This window comes from Cebus imitator, unplaced genomic scaffold, assembly GCF_001604975.1.
Source record: "Cebus imitator isolate Cc_AM_T3 unplaced genomic scaffold, Cebus_imitator-1.0 Scaffold228, whole genome shotgun sequence".
In the NCBI taxonomy this organism is placed as follows: Eukaryota; Metazoa; Chordata; class Mammalia; order Primates; family Cebidae; genus Cebus; species Cebus imitator.
The window spans coordinates 1,045,854-1,068,400 of NW_016107543.1; the positions used below are offsets into that span (position 1 = coordinate 1,045,854).

A 22,547-nucleotide genomic window follows, 5' to 3' on the forward strand; every position below is an offset into this window, starting at 1 on the left:
CAGCAGGATTTCTCTTTGCCTTGTGTGTCCCTAAACCACCATTATTCATTCATGCACGACTCCTAAGTGCCTCCAAAGATCCAAATGGCACCCAGGTCCAGAAACTCGGGTTCTGCCTTCCTCCATGGAGGTGAAGATATAGCAGGGGGCACTGAGCACCCATGTACCAAAGGTTCCAGAACCTCCTTCCCCAGGGCTGTGAAGCCGTGTCACATGGGGATGGTTGGTCGAAATTCTGGCACTCAGGACTTGGCTGCAGACAGAATTGAGCTGGGATGAACTTTGAGGGGGCAGCATAGTTTTTAACAGCAACAGAGAATCCGGGGTGGCTGGGAAGTCTTCCCACAGGGGTCTGGACTTTGGCACCGGACCAGAAGGCACATTTGCCCTGGGTCTGGCACTGAACCTCACACCTTCAATGAGCAATTGCCTTTGTCGCCTCCCAAGGTGCTGGGATTACAGGTGTGAGCCACCGCGCCCCACCCTCTTTTTGTTTTTAAGTGAACTATTGGCCAAAAAGGGCCACATGGAAGAGAAAGGCATCCAGTTGATGAACAAGTCACTGAAGCACTTTTTGCAGACCTGGGGCAGAAGTCATGGGTTCATGACCCAGCTCTGACCTTCCAAGGCAGCTGCTGAGCCTGGAACCCAGCCCTTCCCCTGTTCTTAGACCCATGAGAACATGGAACACGGATGTTCTTCCTCTTTGAGGCCCCAGACTGGTTCCTGATGTGTAAAAATCATTTGATAAAGACATAACTGCTACTGAAAACAAACCCAAGGGCTTTAGCACCTCGACTGGCCAGACCTACTGGGTGGGAAATTCAAGAGGTCTGCCTGCTCGGGGCTGAGTGGCTGCTTTCTATCTGTTCTAATGACCGCCACATCACAAGTCATCTGCGACCACTTACATGTCTGCATCTCCAGAACCTCTCTGCATGTGGGTGCCCCAGGTATCCCCTACTTGCCCAGTGTCTACCTCCCATGGTCACAGTCCCCTGCTGCTGAAGGCTCTACCCACCCCCACCCTACCCCCAGCCACAGAGGGCACAGACTGAGCGCAGATGGAACAGGTAAGTTTTATTTGGACTTTCAACTTGTTCAGAGAGCACAGGGGCCCCCGCCTCCCCTCTCCAGGCCCCCTTCCCCATTTCCCCTCCCTGGGGACGATCAGGGTTCAATGACAAGTGTCCTTTGCTCCTTCCCTGCCCAACACACCCCTTCACTCCCCTGTTCTATGGAGGGGAGGGGTGCGGGGAGGTGGGGCCTGGAAGAGTTGGATCAGAGCGGGACATGCGCTATCAGTAGCAGCCACTGCTCCTCGCCTGGAGCTGAGACCTGGGAGAGGCGCGCAGTGGAGGGGGGTGGATTCATTGTGGGGTAGTAGGTTTTCGCCATAGGAGGCTCCCTACCTCAAGCCCTGGGGACCCCCTGGCCTCCTGCTTACCCGTCCTTCTGAGGGTATGACTCTGAGGTAGATTTCACAGAGGAAATGTAGCTGGGTGGGTGGGGTGTGGGAAGGGGTTAGCTCTTTTGAAGTTGATCTCCACAGCACCCTGGGCCCGTCCTCAGGTTCTGGCCTGGGAGGCAGGGGCTGATGACACCCACCCAGCTAACAGAGGCTGAGTCACACAAGGGCTCCAGGGCACCTGTGGTGTCAGGGGCTCCGTGGAATAAGGGTTGAGGGGGCATCTGCCTTGATGATCTGTGCCTCAGTACCAGAGGTGCCAGAAGGAGGGCATGGGCCTGGGAGGCTGGAAGACAGTCCCCTGGCCATAGGGGCACGGTGCAGGGCTCTGGCTCTCTGAGAAGCCTCTTTTGGCTAGATCTTCCCAGTCCTCCAGAATCCTCCCTCTCTGCTCCTCCCCTCCCTTTTTGCCAGAGTGGACAGAACAGGAAAAGGAGGACAGGGCTGGCCTACGGAGAATGGCAAGGAACAAGATGCCTTCCTCCCCCAGTGGGGGCCCATGCCATGAGCCCTAAGCTGGCCACGGGATGGAGATACTTGAGTCAGTGCACAGAGCAGGCCCTGGGACCCCAAAGACAGCCTGTGGGTGTTCCCCAGACAGAGCCTGGTCTAAGAAACATGGACATTTGGGGAGGGGTAGAGGAGCTCCTGGAGTCCTCTAACACCTTCCCCCCACTCCAGGCCCAAGCACTAGATACCTTCTTGGATCCAATTCTGTTTAAGAACAGACAGGCAGAGGGAGAGGCCTGGGAGGGGTATGCTGTCCCCATCCCAGCCCAAGTCCCCACCTCCGAAGCGGAAACCAGGAGCGTGGGGGGAGCCTTGGCTAACCTCCCAGGAAGAGCCAGAGCTGAGTGGTGCCTGGACCAGGGAAGACGGCACACACGTTGACTCGGTAGCTAGTGGAGGTATCTGGGGGTCGCAAGGGGCAGGGGCCCCCCACGAGATTCATGCAGCATTCAAAGTGAGTGTTTGGGGTGATAGGAGAGGACAGAGAAACAGCCAGTGAGTCGGGGTGGCGGCCTAGATCTTGCTGTTTTCCAGGTGGGAGTCAATGTGTTTGATGAGGGCATCATCTGGGTACCCGACAGGGAAACCCAGCTGGCAGAGGGGACAGCTGCGGATGTCAGAGCCCACTGTCTCCATAAGCAACTGTGGAGAGAGAAGCAAGTCACTTATCGTCCCCAGCCCCCAACATGGTCCCCACATCCCAGCCTGCCCTGTCCAGGACCCAGGGAGGGCTGTGGCATGCAGGAGGGGTCTGGGCACCCTTTCTCCAGCACCATCCTCCCCCACACCAGCTCAGTGTCCACCCCCCTGCCCAGGGACAGGGTCCCCAGGAGGCAGATATGAGAGAGCCACTGCTCAGCTTGCCAGGACATCTGTAGTAATGAGGGAAGCCAAGACCCAGACATGCCCCCAGAGTGACTAAGAGACAGCTCCCAGATCACTCAAAGCAATGGACAATCCTAAACAATGTACAACCCCAAAATAATTTTCTGTCTGGCTTTGGAGTATATTTTGGTCTTTCCAGGTTGCAAGGGGTGGCTCTGACATTCAGGGAACTCATTATTTCTGTGAAATAACAGAGCCCTGAGATAGGCTTCTGTCTTCTAGGACAGATAGAAAAGGGAAAGGGCTCTGAGGCCAGAAGGAGGGAGCTGGACCAACAGGCCTGTTCCTTTGTTGGCTGGCGGCCGGCTGTGGTCAGTAGCCACCATCACCATGGCCAATATAATAACAGATGCTTGAGCCAAGCACTGTGCCAACCGCTTTAAGCTCACTGCCTGCTTCTTAAGAACCCTGTAAGATAATCAGATACTATCATCATCGTTCCCATTTTGCAGATGAGAATACTGAAGATCAGAGAAGATAAGTAACTTGCACGAGGTCCCGGAGCTATTAAGTGGTGGAATTTGGAATCAAAGGCTGGACTGTCACTCCAAAGACCATATCCTTATTCAAGGAAATGAACGAAATCTTAATGGGGCAGGCCCCAATTTCTGGCAATGGAAGGCCACGGGAAAGAGAGGTGAAGGGACCTAGACTGTGGCCAGGGGTCCAAGGAGGGTGAATAGTTTGCGTGCTGACACCCAAAAGGGGCACCCAATGGACGGTGGGGCTCTGGGGTCTTCTCAAGCCCCGGGGTGGGTGGAACGCGGGTGCCCCACTCACGTTGATGGATGGCCAGGACTGCGCGTGCTCGGCGTGGGTGTAGGCGGTGGCGGCGGGCGACTCTGGGATGGGGAAGCCAGCGCAGAAGGACGCACAGCGGATGGTGCCCACCTCTGGGCTGGGCGGGCTGGTGGGCACAGCCCATTCGTCCTCCTCCGACGGCTGCTTCTCGAAGCGCAGCCGGATGCCCTCGAAGGCGCGCCGCGGGCTGAGTGGCCTGCCGGGGCCGTAGAGCTCGCCGCCGCCGTAGGCCCGGGGCTTGGGGAGCGTGGCCGCCTCGGCCTGCAGCCAGGGCGGGGAGGCGCCCGCGTAGGCCGCGCCCTCCACCAGCTCCGAGTAGCTGCGGCGGCTCTGGAAGCCGGCCTTCACGTGGTGGCTGGGCGGCTTGGCGTAGGCGCGCTCGGCCAGCGTCCTCTCGCCCGGCGGAGGCGGCGGGGGCGGCCGAGGCTGCGGGGCTGGGCAACTGGGGGGCACCGGGGAGCGGCGCTGCGGGCTGGGGGACTGGCACGGCGGCGGCACCGGCGAGCGGCGCTGCGGGACGGGCGACGGGCAGGAGGGCGAGGCTGGTGAGCGGCGCTGCTGCGGCGAAGGGCATGGGGGCACGGGAGAGCGGCGCTGGGGCACGGGGGACTGGCACGGGGGGCACGGGGGCGCCGCTCGGGCAGGCGGGGAGGGGGAGGGGCACTGGGGGGCCGGAGAGTGGCGCTGCGACAGCGGCGAGTGCCTCTGGCCTGCAAGAGAAACCAGGACAGGGTGGGGAGACAAAGGTGCAGAGAAAAGACCTCAGAACTGAGGCGCCGGCGTCTTGCCCGGATTCATGCCCACCCACTCCAGGCCACAGGAAAGGAACTAGAGGGTGGTGCCCAGGACCAAGATGGTTGCCATGGCTACCCAGTCTTTCCCGGGGTCCCGCGGCGGCCTCCCCCTGCCCTGCCCCATCTCACCGCCACTCCGGGCCTGCTCCTGCAATAGAGTCCTCAAGATTCTCCCCTGCAGGGAACTCAACTCCCGAAGCCGGCCCAGCTCCTCCGTCAGCTCCGTGTAGGCCAGCGCCAAATTCACCCTGAAGTCAGAGGGCAGTGGCGAAGAAGAGAGGGACAGTGGGTCTACCGCCCCAGCTGTGGAGGAAGAACTGGCTCTGCCCCAGCATCTGGCCCCACCGTGCTACCTCCCACCCGCAGGGCCCTCCAATTCCAATTGCAGAAATCCTCCCTACCTTTAAGGTCCAGCTCAAAAGCCACCTCTTCCAGGGAACCTCCCTCTGCATCCTGAGACCCATTCCCTGGGCTAGGGCAGTGGTTATCAGCCTGAGTGCAGGGACAGGGAGCAGAGAGATTCCAAGGGCTCCCAGAATCCCTGCATGCATTAGGCACTATTGGTGGTCTGAACACAGCTCATACAAGTATGAGTGAATGTTTTTCTAATCGGTGCAAAAGCTGTAATGATGAATTAAAGCACAGATTCATCAAAAAGCTGCACTGAATTTATAGTAGCTTCTGCCACTGTGAATTTTCTCAAGCAGTGCATACTAAAAGTGTTTTAAGTAGAATCTGTATACTGGGAGTGGGATCCATGAAGAGTCCTCACCTTTGAAAAGGTTGGGGACCCTGTTGCATAGAATAGCTGGTTCCATAAGTGAAGATGGTTCCCTGGCTGGTGGAGGTGCTAACTGATAAACTTCACCCCAAGCCAGCCCCAGTCCATGTGCACTGCTCCTGGCTCGACCTCAGAGCTGCCTCTGGGCTCTTTGTAGCCTTGCCCCTTCCAGGACCTTGCTGTACAAGTCCATCAGGACCTTCACACTGAGATCTTTGGGAACTGTTCACTGCACACTTGCAGGGAGTGCCAGTCACACCAGGCACTTTTCAAAGGCTGCCTTGTTCTAGAACTTTATGGGGAGTTCCCTGATGGTGAGGATTATGTCACTGTATTTATATTCCCAGCACCTTGTCCAGGGCCTGGAACCCAGCAGGTGTTGAGTAAGTGGATGATGCATTTGAGCCTCTCCCTCCAATTTTCTTTCTCCCTCCCTTTCTTCCTCCCTGCTTCCTGTTCAGGCATCTTGGGCACCCACCCTCATGGAGCTGGAACAGACTTGGCAAGGAGCCTCACTCACTTCCTTTTCCGTTCCTTTCTCTCTAGGTCACTTGCAACCCAGAACCATGGAAGGTCATCACTCCACTGCCCTCTGCTTTCTCCTGCTGTGGCCTGCATGGCCCCAGGAGCCCTCTCAGACCTCATGGGAGGCTCTGCCATGCCCTTGGGTCCTGCCTTCATCACTGTTCTAAGTGTGGACAGAGTCCTGAATCTCCCTGAAGGCAGAGATTTAGGTTTCTTTGGCTCTCCCAACCTCCAGCTCCAGAAAGGACTCTGGAACTGGGTGGAAGCTGGAGCTGGAAGGAAATACCAGGTGTCACTCCAGACAGATCTCCTCCCAGGGGAGGTCTTGTCTCAGGACACAGAGGTCAAGAGGGCCCAGTTGTAAAGCCTGGAGGATGCTGTCCCCACCCCATAGTGATGGACATGTGGATGGGAGAGTGTGGAGGCAGGTGAGAGGCCAAGCTGATGAATGAGGAAAGGGGTGAGTGAACCTTAGGGGCGTGTGTGTGTGTGTGTGTGTGTGTGTGTGTGTGTGTAACCCTAAAGGAGAGGAGGGGAAGTCATGAGGTTAGGGCTTCAGAAGGCAGGGCTCCCTGCTCTGCTCACCGGCTCTTTCTTACTAATCCTGGGGCAGAAACTGCCCCTCCCACAAGACTATTTTTAACCCATTTGGGCCAAAGCCAAATTACTGCAAATGGGCCAAGTCTCTGAGAGACAGCCCTCTTCTTAGGGAGGGAGAGTCCTCACCGCCCATCTGATGGTGGGTAGGGCTAGGCAGGCAGAGGGGAAGGAGTCCCAGAAGCCACTGCTGAGACCCTGCAGCCTCCATCCCATCACATCTCAGCCCTCGTTTTGCTAAATGTGTCCTGTGCCCCCTCACCCTCAGCTTATGGGTGAGGGAAGAAATGGCATCTCCCCCATCAGACTGGGAGGTCCAGGTGTGTCCCACATCAAATCAGGGGCTCCCCAAGGGGAGGCTCCCCCTCCAGGTTGGAGGACACCTGAGGGCAAGAGCTCAGACTGGGGGCTTTCGGAGGACAGGATCGTGCTATCCCCTTGGCAGCAGGGTCAGGAGAGGGCTCTGGGCAGGACACGGATGGAGTGTGGTCCTCTGCCCACATAGCCACAGCTTCTCTACCCATCCACTTTCACTGCTGTATCTCAGGTGACAGATACAGGTCGTCATCTTCACACCCCGCCTCAAAGATTTCAGCTGCTATACTCAGTTCCCAGGCCCCTGTCACTCCCCTGCTTGCCTCCCTCCCCTTGTCAGGAGCTACCCCAGTTTCTACCACCCAGCTCCTGGCATCTTTCTCATAGTGAAACAGACAGGGTGGCCGAGAATGGAAGGAAGCAGCCCCTGGCCCAGAATGCCCAGCCCCTCTCCCAGCTCTGCCACCTGGGGCCTGGGGCAGGTGGGTTCTGTCCACCCAGAGCTTCAGGCAACCTTCACAAAGACTGCTAAGTCCCCAGCAAGGTGATCAACCTGACCTCCTCCTGATGCCCTGTGGCCTTTTGGGACCTCCCCCTTCATTGACTGTCTCTCCCCATGTCAAGATGCAAAGGCCTGGGCCGCTGAAGATGCCATCGACCTCAATGACTCTGAAAACACTGCCAATTCAGTGGAATAAAAATCTCGACTTCACAATACAACCAAGTGTTGCACACGTGCGCCTAAATACACATTCCATTTCCTGGCTTCCTGGCCCACACCTGAGTACTTTTTTGCCATCATGACTGTTTGGGAAGAATGGGTCAGGTAAATGGCAGCACATGGCTGCATCTGGATGCCACTGTATTGATTACATGACAGGAGAAAGTGTGGAGCCTTTCAGAACCTGGGAAGCACCCAGAGAGAAAAGAATCAGATGATCTGTATGAGTGCTCACCCCGGGCCAGGCACTCTGCTAAGAACTTTATTCATCTGCACAACAACCCTAAGGCACTGCCACTGTGACCTTCCTTTTATAGATCAGAAAACCGAGGCTTACAGAGGTTAAGTCACTTGACCAAAGTCATAAAACCTACTAGTAATGAAGTTGCTGGCATGGGAGCTCTGGCCCTCTAGACTCCAAAGTCCAGACAATGCTATACCATCCCCCAAAGAACTGGGAAGGAGGGGAGAGGAAAGGCAAGGCAGCAGCAGAAGGGAAAGGGGAAGAGGAGGAGGGGGCTGGGGACCTTGGGAGTGGGCTGGAAGCCCTGAGAATCACCACCACTTCTCTGGGAGGGAAAGGAAGGTGCTAGATACATGTGGAAATGGAAGATCAGAGCGATTAAGAGGCTGGCTCAGGGTCACAGAGTGGCAGTGGCACACAGCAGATTCAAACACAGGCTCTTGGCACCTCAGCCTGCCGAGCTGGCACCTTCAGAGGAGCCAGAGAGCAAATGGCAGAGCTGGCAGGAAGGAGGGCTCCCTGGGCTGCAAATCATTCCACCCTTCATATCCTTTCATTCAGTCTTTCCACGAATAATTTAGGGATCTCACACACTTCTGGAGACGATAATCCTCATTGTACTATTAAAGCAACTGAGATCTGTAAGGTCTACCACCTAAGCGACCTCCTCTGTAAATAGCCTCTTTCCACCCACACCAGCTGTGAGACATTTGGGCTCTCGCGAGCCCAGTGCTGCCCTGGAGACAGGTGAGGATGCCTCGGGGTCCAAATTCAGGCTAGTGCAGTGTCATTAGAGCTGGGGATGGCCTTGAGGACAGGATTCAAGGAGCCAGGGTCACTCGTCACTCTAGGAGTGGGGTTGATGTAGCACATGGCTAAGATTGCGGACAGAGTTGAGGGTCAGGATTAGGGTTAGAGTCAGGGATGGGAACAGTAAAAGGGTTAGGATTAGGGTTAGGTTTAAAGCTGTTCACATGGTCAGAAACATCATCTGATTCAGCATTGAGAGGGAGACAGAAATCCAGCCTTCCCGGGCCCTTCCATCCTCGAGGTGGTGCCCCAGCCACCTCGCCCCTGTGGGGGAATTTAGGGACCAAACTTTCCACCACCTACAGACACACCCAGCGTCGGTCTTGCCGCCCGACCCTCGGGGAGGGGACCACAGGCACCGGGCCGTGGAGCGGACTTGAGGTTGCGGGCCTCGGGGAGGAGGAAGTTGCTTTGCAACAACCCAGTGCTCCACCACTTCCTTTCAGGCGCCTTGAGCCCCTTCACTCTCCTAGGCCAGGTGGATCCTCAGAGTCCGGCTCTTCATGGCAGCCACTGCCACAAATCCACCAGAGCTGACACGCCGGGTCTAGATACCTTCCCAGATGCGGCTGATCGGAGCCGCTCAGGGGTAGGCCTGGAAACCAGGGTTCCCATGTAGGTGGGGTACTCAGAGGTCCCAGTGTGCCTAGGACTGTCCTGGGTCACACTAGTCGCCCCAGCATAATTATCAGTGTGCCCCCTTTCACTTTCAAAAGTGATCCAGTTTGGTCAACAAATCACATGGTCGCCCTTCATAGAAGGGCCTTCCACCTGAAGACGCTGAACCAGAAACATACGCAGAAGTGCCATCGCCCCATCGCCCCATCCGCTTGGCATGTGTACTGAACTTACTCAACTTCTCAGATTATTTCACTTCTCTGTACCTCAGTTTGCTAATCTGTAAAAGGGGGACAATACCTACATCACATTTGCAGGAATGCAATGAGATTTTGTAGATTCAAACACAGGCTCGCATAGTGTCTGGCATGGACAAAAATAAATAAATAAATAAATCAGGAGCGTGCCCAGGAGACAGGTGGAGAAAGGAGGAAACTCGTTTGAGACTTTCTGGAGACACCAGCCTAGTGGCTTTGGTTTAAGAAGCAGGGAAGATGGGCATTTCCCATGAAAGGAGAGGGTGCCGGCACCAGCTGCCCCACCCTGCTGGCAGGCAAAGCACCAAGGAGTGGGGCTGAAAAAGCCCACGCACCCCTCAGACCCACCTGGAGCCCTTCACCAGCCTGTGTGAGCCCCCAGGCTGCAAGTACTTAGGGGTTAACTCCTATGAGCGCAGCGAGGGTGCCCTGGCCGAAGAAGACTTGAAAGAAAGGAAGTAGGGAGGGTGAGAAGCGTGAAGGGGGAGGCCCTGGGCCCGCTGGTTCTGGGGCAGGAGGCTACGCTCAGGGTATGCGGGGGTCTCCGACTTCCGTCCTGACCCACCCCATGCTGCCCTTGACCTCCGTGCAGAGTTTCCATCCTCTCTCTCGAGTTCACACTTCTTCCCACCACTAACCGCAGCCCACGCAGAGGCTTGTGGGTGGAGAGAGGGGTGGGGTGGGGGGTGCGGAAAAGGGCCCGGGCTGCAGTGCTGAGCCCCCAACATTGGGAAGAAAGAAAGGCCTGAAGTTTTCTCCTCATTCCCATACTGGGTCCCCATCTTCTCCCAGATGGACCCTGCACAGATGAGCCCACCCTCCCTTGCTGGGCCTTCATTCCTGTCCCAGACCCCCTGTGCCCTCAGAAACGTCATCCCCCTCAAGAGCGCCCCCCCCCCGCAATTTCCCCTCCCTCTCAGCACAGCCGCACCCTCCAGAAGCCCCAGGCCAGGGAGTGGGCCCAGAGAGGAGGGGGCTGTGGGTGCTGCGCCTGCCACCTGGGCTGGGGCCCCCAGGGGTCTTTACCTCCCTGTGTATCCTCAGGAGCAGGGCGGGCTCTGCTCCCACTGCCTCCCTCATCACTGCCTTTGGCCTCTGCGTGACCCCCAGTGGCTCCTCCTCTAGGGCAGTTTGTCCCCCTGGGCTCTGTCCCCAGGAGCTGGGCTCCCTGGAGGGTAGCAGTCTGGCCCTGTCTGGTCTGGGTGTCTGTTTTCAAGAGAACATTAATGACCAGAACCTGTGGGCCAGGGGCCGGGAGGGGAGGGACTGGGAAACCCTGAGGCTGGGACTAGGATGCAGGGAAGGGAATTAATAGAGATTTGGGGGTTGGGGGTTAACCTTGACTCCTGGAATAAAACTGGCTGCCCTGGAGGTGTCCGGACCAGGACAGGTGGGCACCTGTCGCCATAACAGAAGACTCCCAGCTAAGCGTGGGCTGGACTCAGGAACTGTGTGTCCCCTCCTCAGCCTGCACACCCTGGTCCTCCTCGCCCCAATCACACCCCCAGCCTGGATCATCCAGCCACTGCGCTCTCGCCACTCCCAGAAAAGCCTACTTGTAAAACTCCCTCCAGCCTGGAAAGTCAGGTGGAAGCAGAAGGAAGAAGGGTACCAGTGGGGAAGAGGAGCTGAAAGCAAGTGACTGAGCTTCCTGGGGGGGGAGGACAGAGGAGGGAGCCCTCGGGAAGCAGCCTATTACCAAAAGGAGCTGAGTTTATAAGAAAATAAAACTACTGGGGGAGTGAAGACTTCCTGAGAATTAACGCTTGTCAAACCAGGGCTATCCAGAGATCCTCGCCGGGCCTGAAAGGAAGCGTGTGGCTGGGCAACAGGGCCTGGCTGGCTCCAGATGCAGAGATCTGGGAGGCCGAGGCAGAGCTACCACAGTGAAGGCGGGGAGGAACCAGGAGATGGCCTCTGGTAAAGCTGCAGGGCCAGGTCCCAGGCAGAGCCTCGCTCCCTCCAGCCAAAGGGCCTGAGGAGGGCAAGTACCTTGCGGGAGGGAGGGAAGGGGCTGTGGTGGCCAGAATGGGCAGCGTGGATGATGTGGCCTCCTAGCCCCCTATGAGGTGGGCTTCCTTTCACTCACACAACACAACCTTGGCCCCTGGTGAGCCACTGCCCCTTCTCTGCCTCTGCCCACCTCCTCACCTTCCTCTCCCGTCTCTCAGCAATGACTGGCCCCTGAGTCCATGAGGGAAGCTTGGGATCCAGAGAAGTAGAGTCAAGTCAGTAAAGAAAGGGCCCTGGGATTCAAAGCCTGAAGAGCCAGACTCCAGCCCCACCAGAATGTCCTCCCTTGGCGGTCTACAAACTTGGGGAGCTTCACTGCTGGTCTGATAAGAGGGTACTGGGCTAAGCGACCCACGAAGGGCCCTACAGCATGACTTCCGGGGCAAGCTAGGGTTCAAGAATGTGTGTGTGGGATGTGTGTTCCAGGTCTGGGCACACGGCTACAATGGGCCCAAACCCCAGCCACAAGCTAGGGCGGACCCTCTCCACTAAGGGCCTAGCTGAGGAGTCCCACCCACTAGTCCCACGAACTGGGTTCTCACCACCTCCCTAGCTATCACAGCTCCACCCAAGCCTTCACCTTAAGGTGGGGAGGCATGAGAGGGGTAGCCCCACTTGGCCAGAGGCTGGGAGGAAGATGAGGAAGAAGCCTGCTGAGCAGGAGACCTCTGGAGCCCCAGAGCTGGGTATGCTGCTGTGCAGTGGAGGGTTAGTTCCTGACCCTCTTTGAGCCTCAGTCTTCCCCTCCCATTAGAGTAGGGAGTCTGTGCCACACAGATCATCTTAGGGGAGAGGACTTAGGCGGAAAGAGGTTTGAGCTCTGTTTCTCAGAAAGTGGGAGAGGGTTAGTTCGGTGCGGATGTGAAAGGCACCAGGCTTCACTGTTGCCGGGTGGCTGCTCATCCCTCCCTTGCTGCCCAGTGCCCCTGGAGGCCCCAGAGCCAGGCTCCTCACTGACACAGCTCCCTTGCCACTCCCTGCTACCCCTTTCTTGGTAGGATTCCAGGGAGCACCCCAGCAGAGCAGATTCTAACTCCCCACCCCACAGCTGTGTGAACCCATGGACGCCTCTCCTGTCTCTCAGCCTCACGTCTCTCTCTCCCAAGATCAGCAGACAAGGCCCAACAAATCCCAACAGACACCAACTCCCTCTTCCTCACTAAGGAGGGGAGGATGAACCCAACTGGCTGGGCTTTGTCACTGGAATAGAAAATGGGGCCCTATGGAGGCCCAAAGCTCAGTAGGGAACACATGCAGCAGGAAGGCAGCCGAGTGTCACTTAGCCCCGGCATCTCCAGAAGAGATGGGCTCGGGCCCCAGAGGAAAGAAAAGATCCCAATCACTCTTCTTCTTTAGAAAGAAAGAAAAGAAAAAGAAAATTAAAAAAGAAAAAAGAAAAGATCCCAATCACAATCACTCAAGGACCCCAACTCCCAGGAGTTCGAGACCAGCCTGACTAACATGGAGAAACCCCGTCTCTACTAAAAATACAAAATTAGCTAGGCGTGGTGCATGCCTGTAATCCCAGCTACTCAGGAGGCTGAGGCAGGTGAATCACTTGAGCCTGGGAGGCAGAGGTTGCAGATCACACCACTGCACTCCAGGCTGGGTGACAAGAGTGAAACTCCCTCTCAGGGGAAAAAAAAAAAAAAAAGAACCCCACTTCTTTCCTATGAAGGATGCAGAGCAACAGCAGCCCACACGCCACACCCCTGAGGGCTGGGGGGAGAGGTCTCCCAAACAATACAGAGGGACAAAAGGCAAACCTAGGGGGACCAGGGTTAGGGTTACCGATGTGACTTACTGATCATCCCCAACTCTTTTCACCCATGCCATGTCCCGCTCCGACTGGTTGGAGGCCAGATCCTAAAGAAGAAGATGGAGAGGTCAGAGCCCAAGCTCACCCCTGACAGGGCCCTTCTCTACCTTTCGCTGGGCCAGTCTGCACACAGTGGGGAAGGCCCAGCCCTGGACCTCCAAAGGCTATTCCAGGCCCCTGCATTTACCTGGGCTCGGGTCTCCTGCAGCTGCTTCAGCTCCCCCTGCAGCCGCTCGCATTCAGCCTGGAGCTGCTCCTCCCGGAGCTGAGCCCCCCGGGCCTCTCCCTGCGCGGCCTCCAGAGCCTCTTCTAGCCGCCGCCGCTCCAGGTCACTCACACTGGGCGTGGAGCCCGGCCAGCCTGCTGTTGGGGGAGAGGACATCAGGTGGGCTCGGCTGCCTCCTCCAGCTCCCAGAGTACAGAGTGAAACAAGGGAGGATGCAGCATGGGGGATCCAAGAGAGAAGCCAGGACAGCTAGCCAAGGAGGGTGACCCAGACAAGGGCAGTGAGAAAAGATGGGCTGAGCCACATTTCTAATCTTCCTGGAGGCCAGGAAAAAAATAAGACGGGCTCCTGAAGGCCTTACTGGCCAGGCTCAAGTCTAGAGCATCTTCAGGGGCCTCTCCTAGTCACAGCCAGAGACGGGCAGTGGGGGGACTCTGGGTGAGGGTGCCCTCTGCTGGCAGGCACAGGAATTGCAATGAGGTGATCAGGAATGCCCGAGATAGAAGGGGAGAAATTAGGGTAACAGTGGGTGATGTAAGGGGACAGTGCGGAAGGGACGAAGGGGAGATTATGGAGATATAGACTGTATTACAAATGGGATGATAAGTAAGCAGGAGATGTCTAGTAATGTTGAAATAGGGGCTGAGGACTAGGAGGTAAGTCGGGGTCACTGAGATCTCACCATGACTCAAGCCAGATCCCCCTCTCAGTGCCAGGTAGTGCAGGTCCAGATCAGCACAGGGCGGGGTGGGGGCTGCCGGCGGGCTCAGGTTGGAGAAGGCTGCATCCCGGAGGCCTTGCTGTTGCCGCAGCTGCTGCTCCAAACCACAGATCTGGCGCAGGTGCGTCTCCACCAGGGCCCTCTGGAGAGGAAGACAGGTGAGGGTCTGCACAGGCCCAGGACGTCCCCATGTCTGGAGAGGCCCCAGGTCACACATCCCAAGGCCACTCTTCAAGTGGCCTGGAGTGCGAAGTCTCATCTCTCAGCCACCGAAATGCAGCTCTTGCAGGCTGTTGCCCCTGGCGAGGTCAAGTTAAAGCCTCTGCTCTGTCATTAACACACAGGGACACTTAACACTCAGCCACCTGTTCGAAGGCCAACCCCCCTCGGGAGCATCAGAACTTCTATTTGCATACGTGACAGGAACTTCTGGGTTTCACTCACCTCATCCATAAAATGGGGATAGCAGTCCACACTCACCTCTTAGGGTTGTTTTGAGAATCAAAATGAGTTCATACACACCAGGTGAAAAGAACAGTATCTGGCACACTGTAAGTGCCACATACATATTTGTGATTATGAAGGCAAAGCATCTATACATGAATGCCCCATCACCCTCACCACAGCCTGTCAAGGGTGTGATTATTTGCCCCACTTTTCAGAGGAGGGATGGAGGCTAAGTAAGTTTTTTTTTTTTTTTACTCATCTGAGAGGCTAAGTAACTGAAGTTATGGCTTGGGGTTGGCTGAGGCTGAGACCATGTCTCCAGAATTTTTTTTTTTTTTTTTTTTGAGACAGGGTCTCCCTCTATCACCCAGGCTGGAGGGCAATGGCTCAATCTTAGCTCACCAGAGTTTTGATCTCCTGGACTAAAGTGATCCTCCCACCTCAGCCCCTGAGTAGCTGGGACCACAGGTGTGCACCACCACACCTGGCTAATTTCTTATTTGTATTTTTGGTAGAAATGGGGTTTTGCCATGTTGCCCAGGCTGGTCTCAAACTCTCTGACCTCCCAAAGTGCTGAGATTACAGGCGTGAGCCACAATACCTGGCCTGTCTCCTGATTTTGACCAGCTCACGGGCACAGCCACACCCTGACTCACACCCAAGGGCAGGCCCATCCTTGTAGTCACACACTCCTGGTCACCTCTGCCCTCACCCTCACACCCTCCCCAGGGCAGTGCTCACAGGCAAAGGGTCACCCCAGTGTGAGGGCCAAACATACACACAGAGACAGAGGTTCCCACGGGCCACTGCATGGCCAGGATGCACACAGTCACTGCAACATGGATAACACACACAGTCTTCCTCACGAGGCCAAAGAGGTGGGCACTCACAGACACACGTGAACACAAGCAGGGCACACACAAGCGGTGTATGACAGATGGGGGGGCATACTGTCACAGCCTAGAATGCTCACGCATAGAGTTACACGCACACACACAACCAGTTACACATCCTCAAGCACCCCCAGCTCCCGAGGACTCACCATCTCCCCCAGCTCCGTCTCCAAGTCACTCTTCTCCACACAGAGTTTCTCGTAGGCCTGGATCATCTCTCCAAGCTGTTCTTCCTGCTCCTTGTTCTTCTGTAACTGGATGGGGCCCAGAGGCGCCCGCCGCAGGGTCAGTCCCACACTGGACTTGGGGCTGGGGAGCTCCCTGTACCTCCCCACCCCCACCCCCAGCACCCTATGGAGGTGCAGGAGGAGCTGCAGCTGGTCTTAGGGAGGACCTGACCATCTCTCATCAAAGGGGCAGAGGCCAGATCCTGGGGGGTGTGGAGAAAAGGGTATCAGAAACAGACAAGAGCAAGATGCTCAGGGGGTGCGCCCAGCCTGGGAGGCTCACCTCATGCTGGAACTGGTTGAGCCGTTGCTGCAGGCTGACCTTTTCCACCTCCAGCAGGGAGCCATCCTTGATTTCATACAGAGAAAAGCCGTGCTCCTCTCCAAAGTCACTGATCAGTGGGTACTACAGTGGAGTAGGGCTTCAGGAAAGCATGTTCCTAGGTGCCCAGCCCAGGCCTCAGCCTGGCTGTGACCCCAACTCCACAACCTGCCCCAGACCCTTGACCCTCCTTCTCCTTCTCCTTCGCTAGTGGGATCCCAATTCCCATGGACCCTCAAGCATCTCCCACCAACCAGATCTGTTTTAGATCCCAGATCCAGCCATTCCGAAGCCGACAGGGTCGAGTCCCCATCCAGAACAGCCACACCTCTCATGGGAGACCCTCAAGTTCCTAAGAGTCTGCACCATGACCCCTCTTTCAGATCCCTGGGATCTGCCAGATTTCCAGTCCCCCTGCTCACCCCACACACTACCAGGTGCCCTCCCCTCCAGGTTCTGACCTTGATCTCGTAGACTTTGAGGCGGCGGCGGAGGGTGGCATTCTCCCTTTCCAGGCCCCCCAGCCGTTCCTTGATGTCTCCATAAGCAGTGATGAGGGCAAAGTGGGAAGCAGAGCACATGTCGCCCGCGAGAGAGGGATCTCCGGGACCGTCCAGCCACACCTCGCTGGGCCCCAGGGCCTCCTGCGTCAGGATGCTGATGTCGTCCTCGAACATGGACTCCATGGTGACCACTGGGCCCCGGCCCACAAGGGGCCTCCTGGGAGAAAAGGAGCAACCATGGACAGGGCCTTCTGTCTAGGGCTTGCCCCTGGTACCCCTCTCCCTGGCTCCACACACCCTGGTCCGGCTGCGATGTAACCCAAAACCAGAAGCTTCCTACTCAGAGCTCAGCGGGGACTCCCATGGCCCCTTCCGAGACTCCTCAGCCCCATCCTCTCTGCCGCCTTAGGGAAAAGGGGCTGAAACACGTGAAGACCCCACTGCCAGGGTGTTCTCAAGTAGAGACAAGTAAATCAGGTCGGCAGCACGGACAGGCTCCTGCCAGAACCCAGGGAGACCTGTGGATGGAAGAGGGCTGCCTTCCCAGCCGAGCCCGGCCCGGTCCTCAGCGCTTCTCCACCCCAGGCCTCACTTCCCCAAATACCTCGCCGCCCAGCTCCTCAGCCTGGGCCTCTGGCACCCCAGCTTCTCCCCAAGGAAGGCCCAGAGCTGCGCGAGGGTCGGCTGCACCACAGTCCGCACGCCCTCTGCTGCACCCCCGCCCAACTTCCCCGCTTCCGCCCGCAGGATCCCAGAGTTCAGGAAAAGGAAGCGCCTCCCCCGGACGCACCGGGGCTGTGGCAGCCGTCCAGGATCCCTTCACCCCTGACCTGGGACCCACAGGAAGTCCTTGGTTAAGTGTCAAGGGGCGCAAACTGCAGAAGGGGGCCTAGGTGGAGGGGGACGCAAACGAATTCCCAAGGCGGTCTCAGGGTGCCCGCGCGCCAGGAAATGGGGAAACCTACTAGGAGGCAGGAATGACTCAGCCTCCCGAAAGCAGGAGTAGGCAGTGAGGGGGTGCGTGTGTACTTCTTGCAGGCCTGGTTATGAATGTGTGTCTGGGGTTGGCGTATGTGGGGGAGTGTGCGTCTGTGAATGAGTGTAGGTGTGTCAGTCAATGAGTGCCTTCGGGGGCGCAGGGGCGTCGGGACGGAGTGGGACAGCGGCCGGGAGGCTGGTGTGTGTGCACGCGTGCGTGAGCGCGTGGGCAGGGTGGCACGTTCGGGCCGCGTGTCACGTGAGAAGCGAGGGGACTGTTCGAGGTGTGTGCGCGCGCTGGAGCGTGTGTGTGCCCCGGAGAGGGGGCTCAGCGGGGAGCTGTGAGTTCAGACAGCGGGGGCCCCCAGGCCGGGCTGCAGGAGCTTGGGGTGCAAAGGGCTCCGGCGCAGGCTCCGATCCAATCCCCCCCCCCACCACCCACAGCCCCATCTAAGTGCCAGGGAAACGCGTGTGACTGGGTCCGAGTAAGGAGTGTGTGCGCGCGTTTGTAGGGCGGGCCCCACCTTTAACCCTTTCCTTTCCACGCCATCCCCTCCCCCAGCTCCGCGCGCCAGCGCTCACCACACCCCCCAGACCCCCGCCCGCCCCGCTGCGCCCACCCCGCTAGCCGGGCTGTTCCTGGGCCCTTCCACCAGTGCCTCCTTCCTCCGCATTCTTCTCCGGGCCCAGCGCCCGAGTGAGCGCAAAGGAAGGCGGCTGGGGAAGGGGTGAGTGCCTGGGTCTGCCCAGGCCCCTCCTGCGGCCCCTTTAAGAGCCGCCCTTTAAACCCCTTTCGCTCGGCCGACAGAAATTGTCGCCCCTCCCTTCTCGGGGGCCGAGACCACGCAGCCCCCTCCCCCACAGCCGACCGAGCCCGGGGTCCCCGGACACTCTCCCGGGGCCTGGGAAGGGGCTCCGGGGGCGGCGCGGCCTGAGGAGCGGCGGCGGAGGGAGATGGGAGGGGATGCGAACGGCCGACGCCGGACCCTTCCCCTTCCAGACATCCCTTGCGCTGCACGTCGCCCTCCCGCCGTCTCCTCCTGCCCACCCCGCGACCCCCGGGGCTGAGCCCGGTCGCCGCTCCCCTCCCCCCGTCCTAGCCTCAGCCGGGGACTCACAGCTGCTGCCGGTTCCTGCTTGTAATCGCAGCTTACCCCCTCCGCCTGCTCCCTCCCCAAACGGGCACCAGTGCCCCCACCCCCCTGGCACCGCGCTCTGCTCCTCGCCCTGTCGCCGCCGCCGGGTCTCTCCCCACCCCCCACCCCTCCCCCCAACCCCCTCCCTCCCGCCCGCCCCGCTCCTCCTCCGCCGCCGCCGCCTCCTCCGCCTCCTCCTCCCCGGCTGCTCCGGCTTTCTCCAGCTGGGAAGGCGCCCCGGACCCCGCCGCTGCCACCACCACGTGGCAAGGGGCAGCGGCCCCCACGATGCATCTCCTCCTGGCAGCGCTCCCGGAGCCCACCGGGCTCCCTGCGGCGGCCGCTGCCCGCGCTGGCGCCCCCTCCCCGACGCCTCCCGGCGCAGTGTGGCGTGGTGGCGTGTGTTAGGGGCGTCTGCGGTCAGTGCAGGGGCTCCGCTGGTGCTTTGATTGCTTTGGGTTGTTTAGTTCAGGACTGTATATTTGGAGTTTTTTGCTTTTTTTTTTTTTTTGGTCTTTGAGCTTTTGAGAAGGAAATCATTAGATCTACTCTTCGTTGCTCTTGGAAAAGGGGACATTGCTGTGATAAATACATTGAACATAGGGTGCAGAGAGATTAATGCTGTAACTTCTATGGAAGTAAGAGTGAACTAAGGAAGTCAAAGATTCATTCAGGAAGAAGGACAGCAATCCTCCCCGCACACCACTTCCCGGCCACCCACAAGTACCCACAGGTCAGGGCAATGAAGAAACAACAAATTTCACCCTATGCACAAAGATTATTTGAGCACCTGCCAAACTGCTAGGCAAGAAAAACAAGTTTTTTGCACTTTCCTGCTGTGTGACCTTGGGCAAGTTACTTTAACCTTTCTAAGTTGGAGATCTTGCCCCACCTAAGCACTCCCATGGAGGAAGAATGGGGATCAGAACCAAATGCGGCCTGCGAATGCTCAGGAAGTGTTAACGAGCCATTTCGAGTATTCCCTGATGGGTTAAACAATGTGGACAGAGGCATGGTCAGCCTAGCTGCAGGTAGGGAATGATCAGGAGAACGCTGGAGGACTCTGGCTAAAGAGCATCCTCTGTGGACAGCGGGGCAAACCTTGGAAGCAGGGGATAATTGGAGCGGAGCAGGGGCTTTTGGCAGATTCAGCCTTTAGCTGCGAAGGCTGCTAGGAACCTGAGCCTGCCTTTTTGGCTCCTGAGGTGGGAGGGTGGGAATCTCCAAGGGGGAGGATGGAAAAAAAAGGTTTCTTGCTCTCTGTGAGCTTTGGGAAGCAGCAGCTGCCATCTTTCCTCACTGCTGGGAGAAGGTTGGACTGACAGGTGAGCTGCTCCTAACAGGAGAGCCAGCCAGAGCTCTAGACTCCTCTTCATAGAAGGGGATTCTCACTGCCTTCCTTCCTCCTCCTCCTGCTGGGTTCCCTTTCAGTCCTTCCTGCCAGCACCAGCTCTCTTTTGTAGTCCAGAACAGGAAGGCAGGTCAGCCACTTACTCTCTGAAACACTAGCTTTCTCTGAGCTGTGAGGTATCCCATCTACCCTCTAGATATGAAGGCAAACCAGCAGGGACATCTGTCACCCCACTAATCCCAAGGGCTAGGCAGATGTTCCTTTCCCTAATACTCCCCAAGATCTCCTCTGAAGCAAGGGACCAGGCGGAAGATTGGAGGCTAGGCTAGGAGGTATGGGGTTGTCTCTGGGACCCTTGGTGACCATGGACTTGGCCACAAACAGGACCCATGAGACCAACTGGCAAGCCCTTTCTCACTGGAGATGGTAATGGGTCCCAGGTCCCTCCGAGCACACACACTCTGGGATGATTCGTCAGCCCCTGCTGCTGCTCGGATGCTCAGGGCCTAATTGAGTCACCTATCAGGGTGCAGTCACATGGTTCTGTCCTTGGTTCTAGTGGTTGGTGGCAAAAGTCCAACAGAGATTAGGCCTGGTTTAGGTGCCCTAAAATCCTCCCCCTCCTCCAATCTGGACGTGATCTCATTGCATTCTCCATTTCTAGTTCTGCTGCTCATACCAGGCAGTTCTGAGAGCAGGGATTATATCCCATCCATCCTTGTATCCTCAGGTGCCCTGAGGGTTGGTACCTGCTCATTATATATTTATTCAGCAAAGATTTCTTGAATACCTATTATGTGCTGGGTGCTGAGAATACAGTGCTGAACATGTCTCTAACAGATGTACATGTCTCTTGCTCTCATGGAGCTTGCAGTATGGTAGAGAAGTCAGAAAAATAAAAAGATGAATAAGTAAAACCACTGGAAATTGTGATAAAGGGCCAGGCGCAGTGGCTCATGCCTGTAATCCCAACACTTTGGGGGGGCTGATGCAGGCGGATCACCTGAGGTCAGGAGTTCCAGACCAGCCTGACCAATGTGGTGAAACCCTGTCTCTACTAAAAGAACAAAAATTAGTTGGTGTGTCGTTGTGGGTCCCTGTAATCCCAGCTACTTGGGAGGCTGAGGCAGGAGAATCACTTGAACCCAGGAGGTGGAGGTTGCAGTGAGCCGAGATCACACCATTGCACTTCAGCCTGGACGACGAGTGAAACTCCATTTCAGAAAAAAAAGAAAAAAGAAATTGTGGTAAAGAATAAGAAGAAACACCAAGGGGCAGCACTAGAGAAGAATGGGAAGGTGGGATCTGCTTCACAGTATTCAGAGAAGGTCTCTTTGATGAGCTTTTATGATTTAATTTTTTTTTTTTTAAGCCAGGGTCTTGCTCTGGCACCCAGGCTGGAGTGCAGTGGTGCGATTTTGTTCACTGCAGCCTTGCTCTCCTGAGCTCGGTGATCCTCCCACCTCAGCCTCCAGGTGTGGTGGCTTGCACCTCTGCTGGGACTACAGGTGCACAGCACCATGCCCAGCTAATCTTTGTATTTTTTTAGAGACGATGTTTCATCATGTTGTTCAAGCTGTTCTCAAACTCCTGGGTTCAAACCATCCACCTGCCTTGGCCTCCCAAAATGCTGGGATTACAGGCATGAGCCACCGTGCCTGGTTAAGCTAAATCTTAAAAGAGTAAGAAAGCATGTTCTTTGTTGAAATAATAAATAAATGAGGCAGTGTGGCTTAGGACTAGCTACTTCACTTCCCTAGGCCTGTTTCCTCATCTGAGAAAGCTGAACATTGGTCTGCATCTTTTCTAAGAGCCCCTGATATTAGCAGGGCTCACTGTGGTGGAGACAATAATAGGAGGTATGGTAAAAGGGGAAGTGAGGCAGGAGCCAAGGCGGGAAGAGTGCGGAAAGCGGTGGACCGTGGTCACGCATGAGTTATAAAACATTTCTTTTTTTTTTTTTTTTGAGACAGAGTTTCGCTCTTGTTACCCAGGCTGGAGTGCAATGGCGCGATCTCGGCTCACCGCAACTTCCGCCTCCTGGGTTCAGGCAATTCTCCTGCCTCAGCCTCCTGAGTAGCTGGGATTACAGGCACGCGCCACCATGCCCAGCTAATTTTTTTGTAGTTTTAGTAGAGGCAGGGTTTCACCATGTTGACCAGGATGGTCTCGATCTCTTGACCTCGTGATCCACCCGCCTTGGCCTCCCAAAGTCCTGGGATTATAGGCTTGAGCCACCGTGCCCGGCCTATAAAACATTTCTAAATGGCCGTCACAGGTGTGGTAACAGAGGATCTGCCTCCGATTATTATGGTAGGAGAGACAGTGCAAATGCCAGCCCCTAGAGCTGGCCCTGCCAGTGTTTCTTCCTTGGAAACCACCAGGGAGAGACACTCCCATTCCCATGACTCTTGCTCTGGAGAAAGACTTTGTCTTTTCTGTCCCCTTCTTACCTGAAAAGAGTAGGAGGAGGTGACATTAGCAGCCAGTAAAGAGGCTGAATCAAAATAAAACCCAGATGACACAAATGGAATCTGGCGGGCAGGAAAATTGATTAGCCCCATATGACAATGCAGGATCTTGGT

At 56.8% G+C, this 22,547-nt stretch overlaps 1 protein-coding gene across 4 annotated transcripts; it reads right to left on the minus strand.

Annotated features, from left to right (window-relative positions):
- Nucleotides 1–1,060: 1,060 nt before the first annotated feature.
- On the minus strand, nucleotides 1,061–18,738 carry TBKBP1 (TBK1 binding protein 1). 4 transcript variants are annotated; one of them, XM_017497061.2, is made up of 10 exons: nucleotides 18,594–18,738; nucleotides 16,456–16,714; nucleotides 15,956–16,078; nucleotides 15,595–15,699; nucleotides 14,067–14,247; nucleotides 13,346–13,521; nucleotides 13,144–13,205; nucleotides 4,588–4,706; nucleotides 3,644–4,374; nucleotides 1,061–2,620 (listed from the first exon to the last, which is right to left on the minus strand). In XM_017497061.2, the coding sequence occupies exons 2-10, from the start codon at nucleotides 16,678–16,680 to the stop codon at nucleotides 2,492–2,494; spliced, it is 1,851 nt and encodes a 616-aa protein (XP_017352550.1). In that variant the 5' UTR covers nucleotides 16,681–16,714; nucleotides 18,594–18,738; the 3' UTR covers nucleotides 1,061–2,491. The 4 variants fall into 4 exon arrangements, with proteins under 4 accessions (XP_017352550.1, XP_037583274.1, XP_017352552.1 ...); XM_037727346.1 differs by lacking the exon at nucleotides 18,594–18,738 and adding an exon at nucleotides 17,328–18,028; XM_017497063.2 differs by lacking the exon at nucleotides 18,594–18,738 and adding an exon at nucleotides 17,102–18,028.
- Between the last annotated feature and the right edge of the window lie 3,809 nt (nucleotides 18,739–22,547).

Excerpts from the sequence above, each read along its gene's own strand:
- TBKBP1 (XM_017497061.2), bottom strand. The coding sequence starts at position 16,680 with ATGGAGTCCATGTTCGAGGACGACATCAGCATCCTGACGCAGGAGGCC. Across the intron at positions 15,700-15,955 it reads TCAACCAGTTCCAGCATGAG|TTACAGAAGAACAAGGAGCA; the intron begins GTGAGCCTCCCA and ends GGCCCCATCCAG. Across the intron at positions 2,621-3,643 it reads AGTCCTGGCCATCCATCAAC|TTGCTTATGGAGACAGTGGG; the intron begins GTGAGTGGGGCA and ends CTCTCTCCACAG.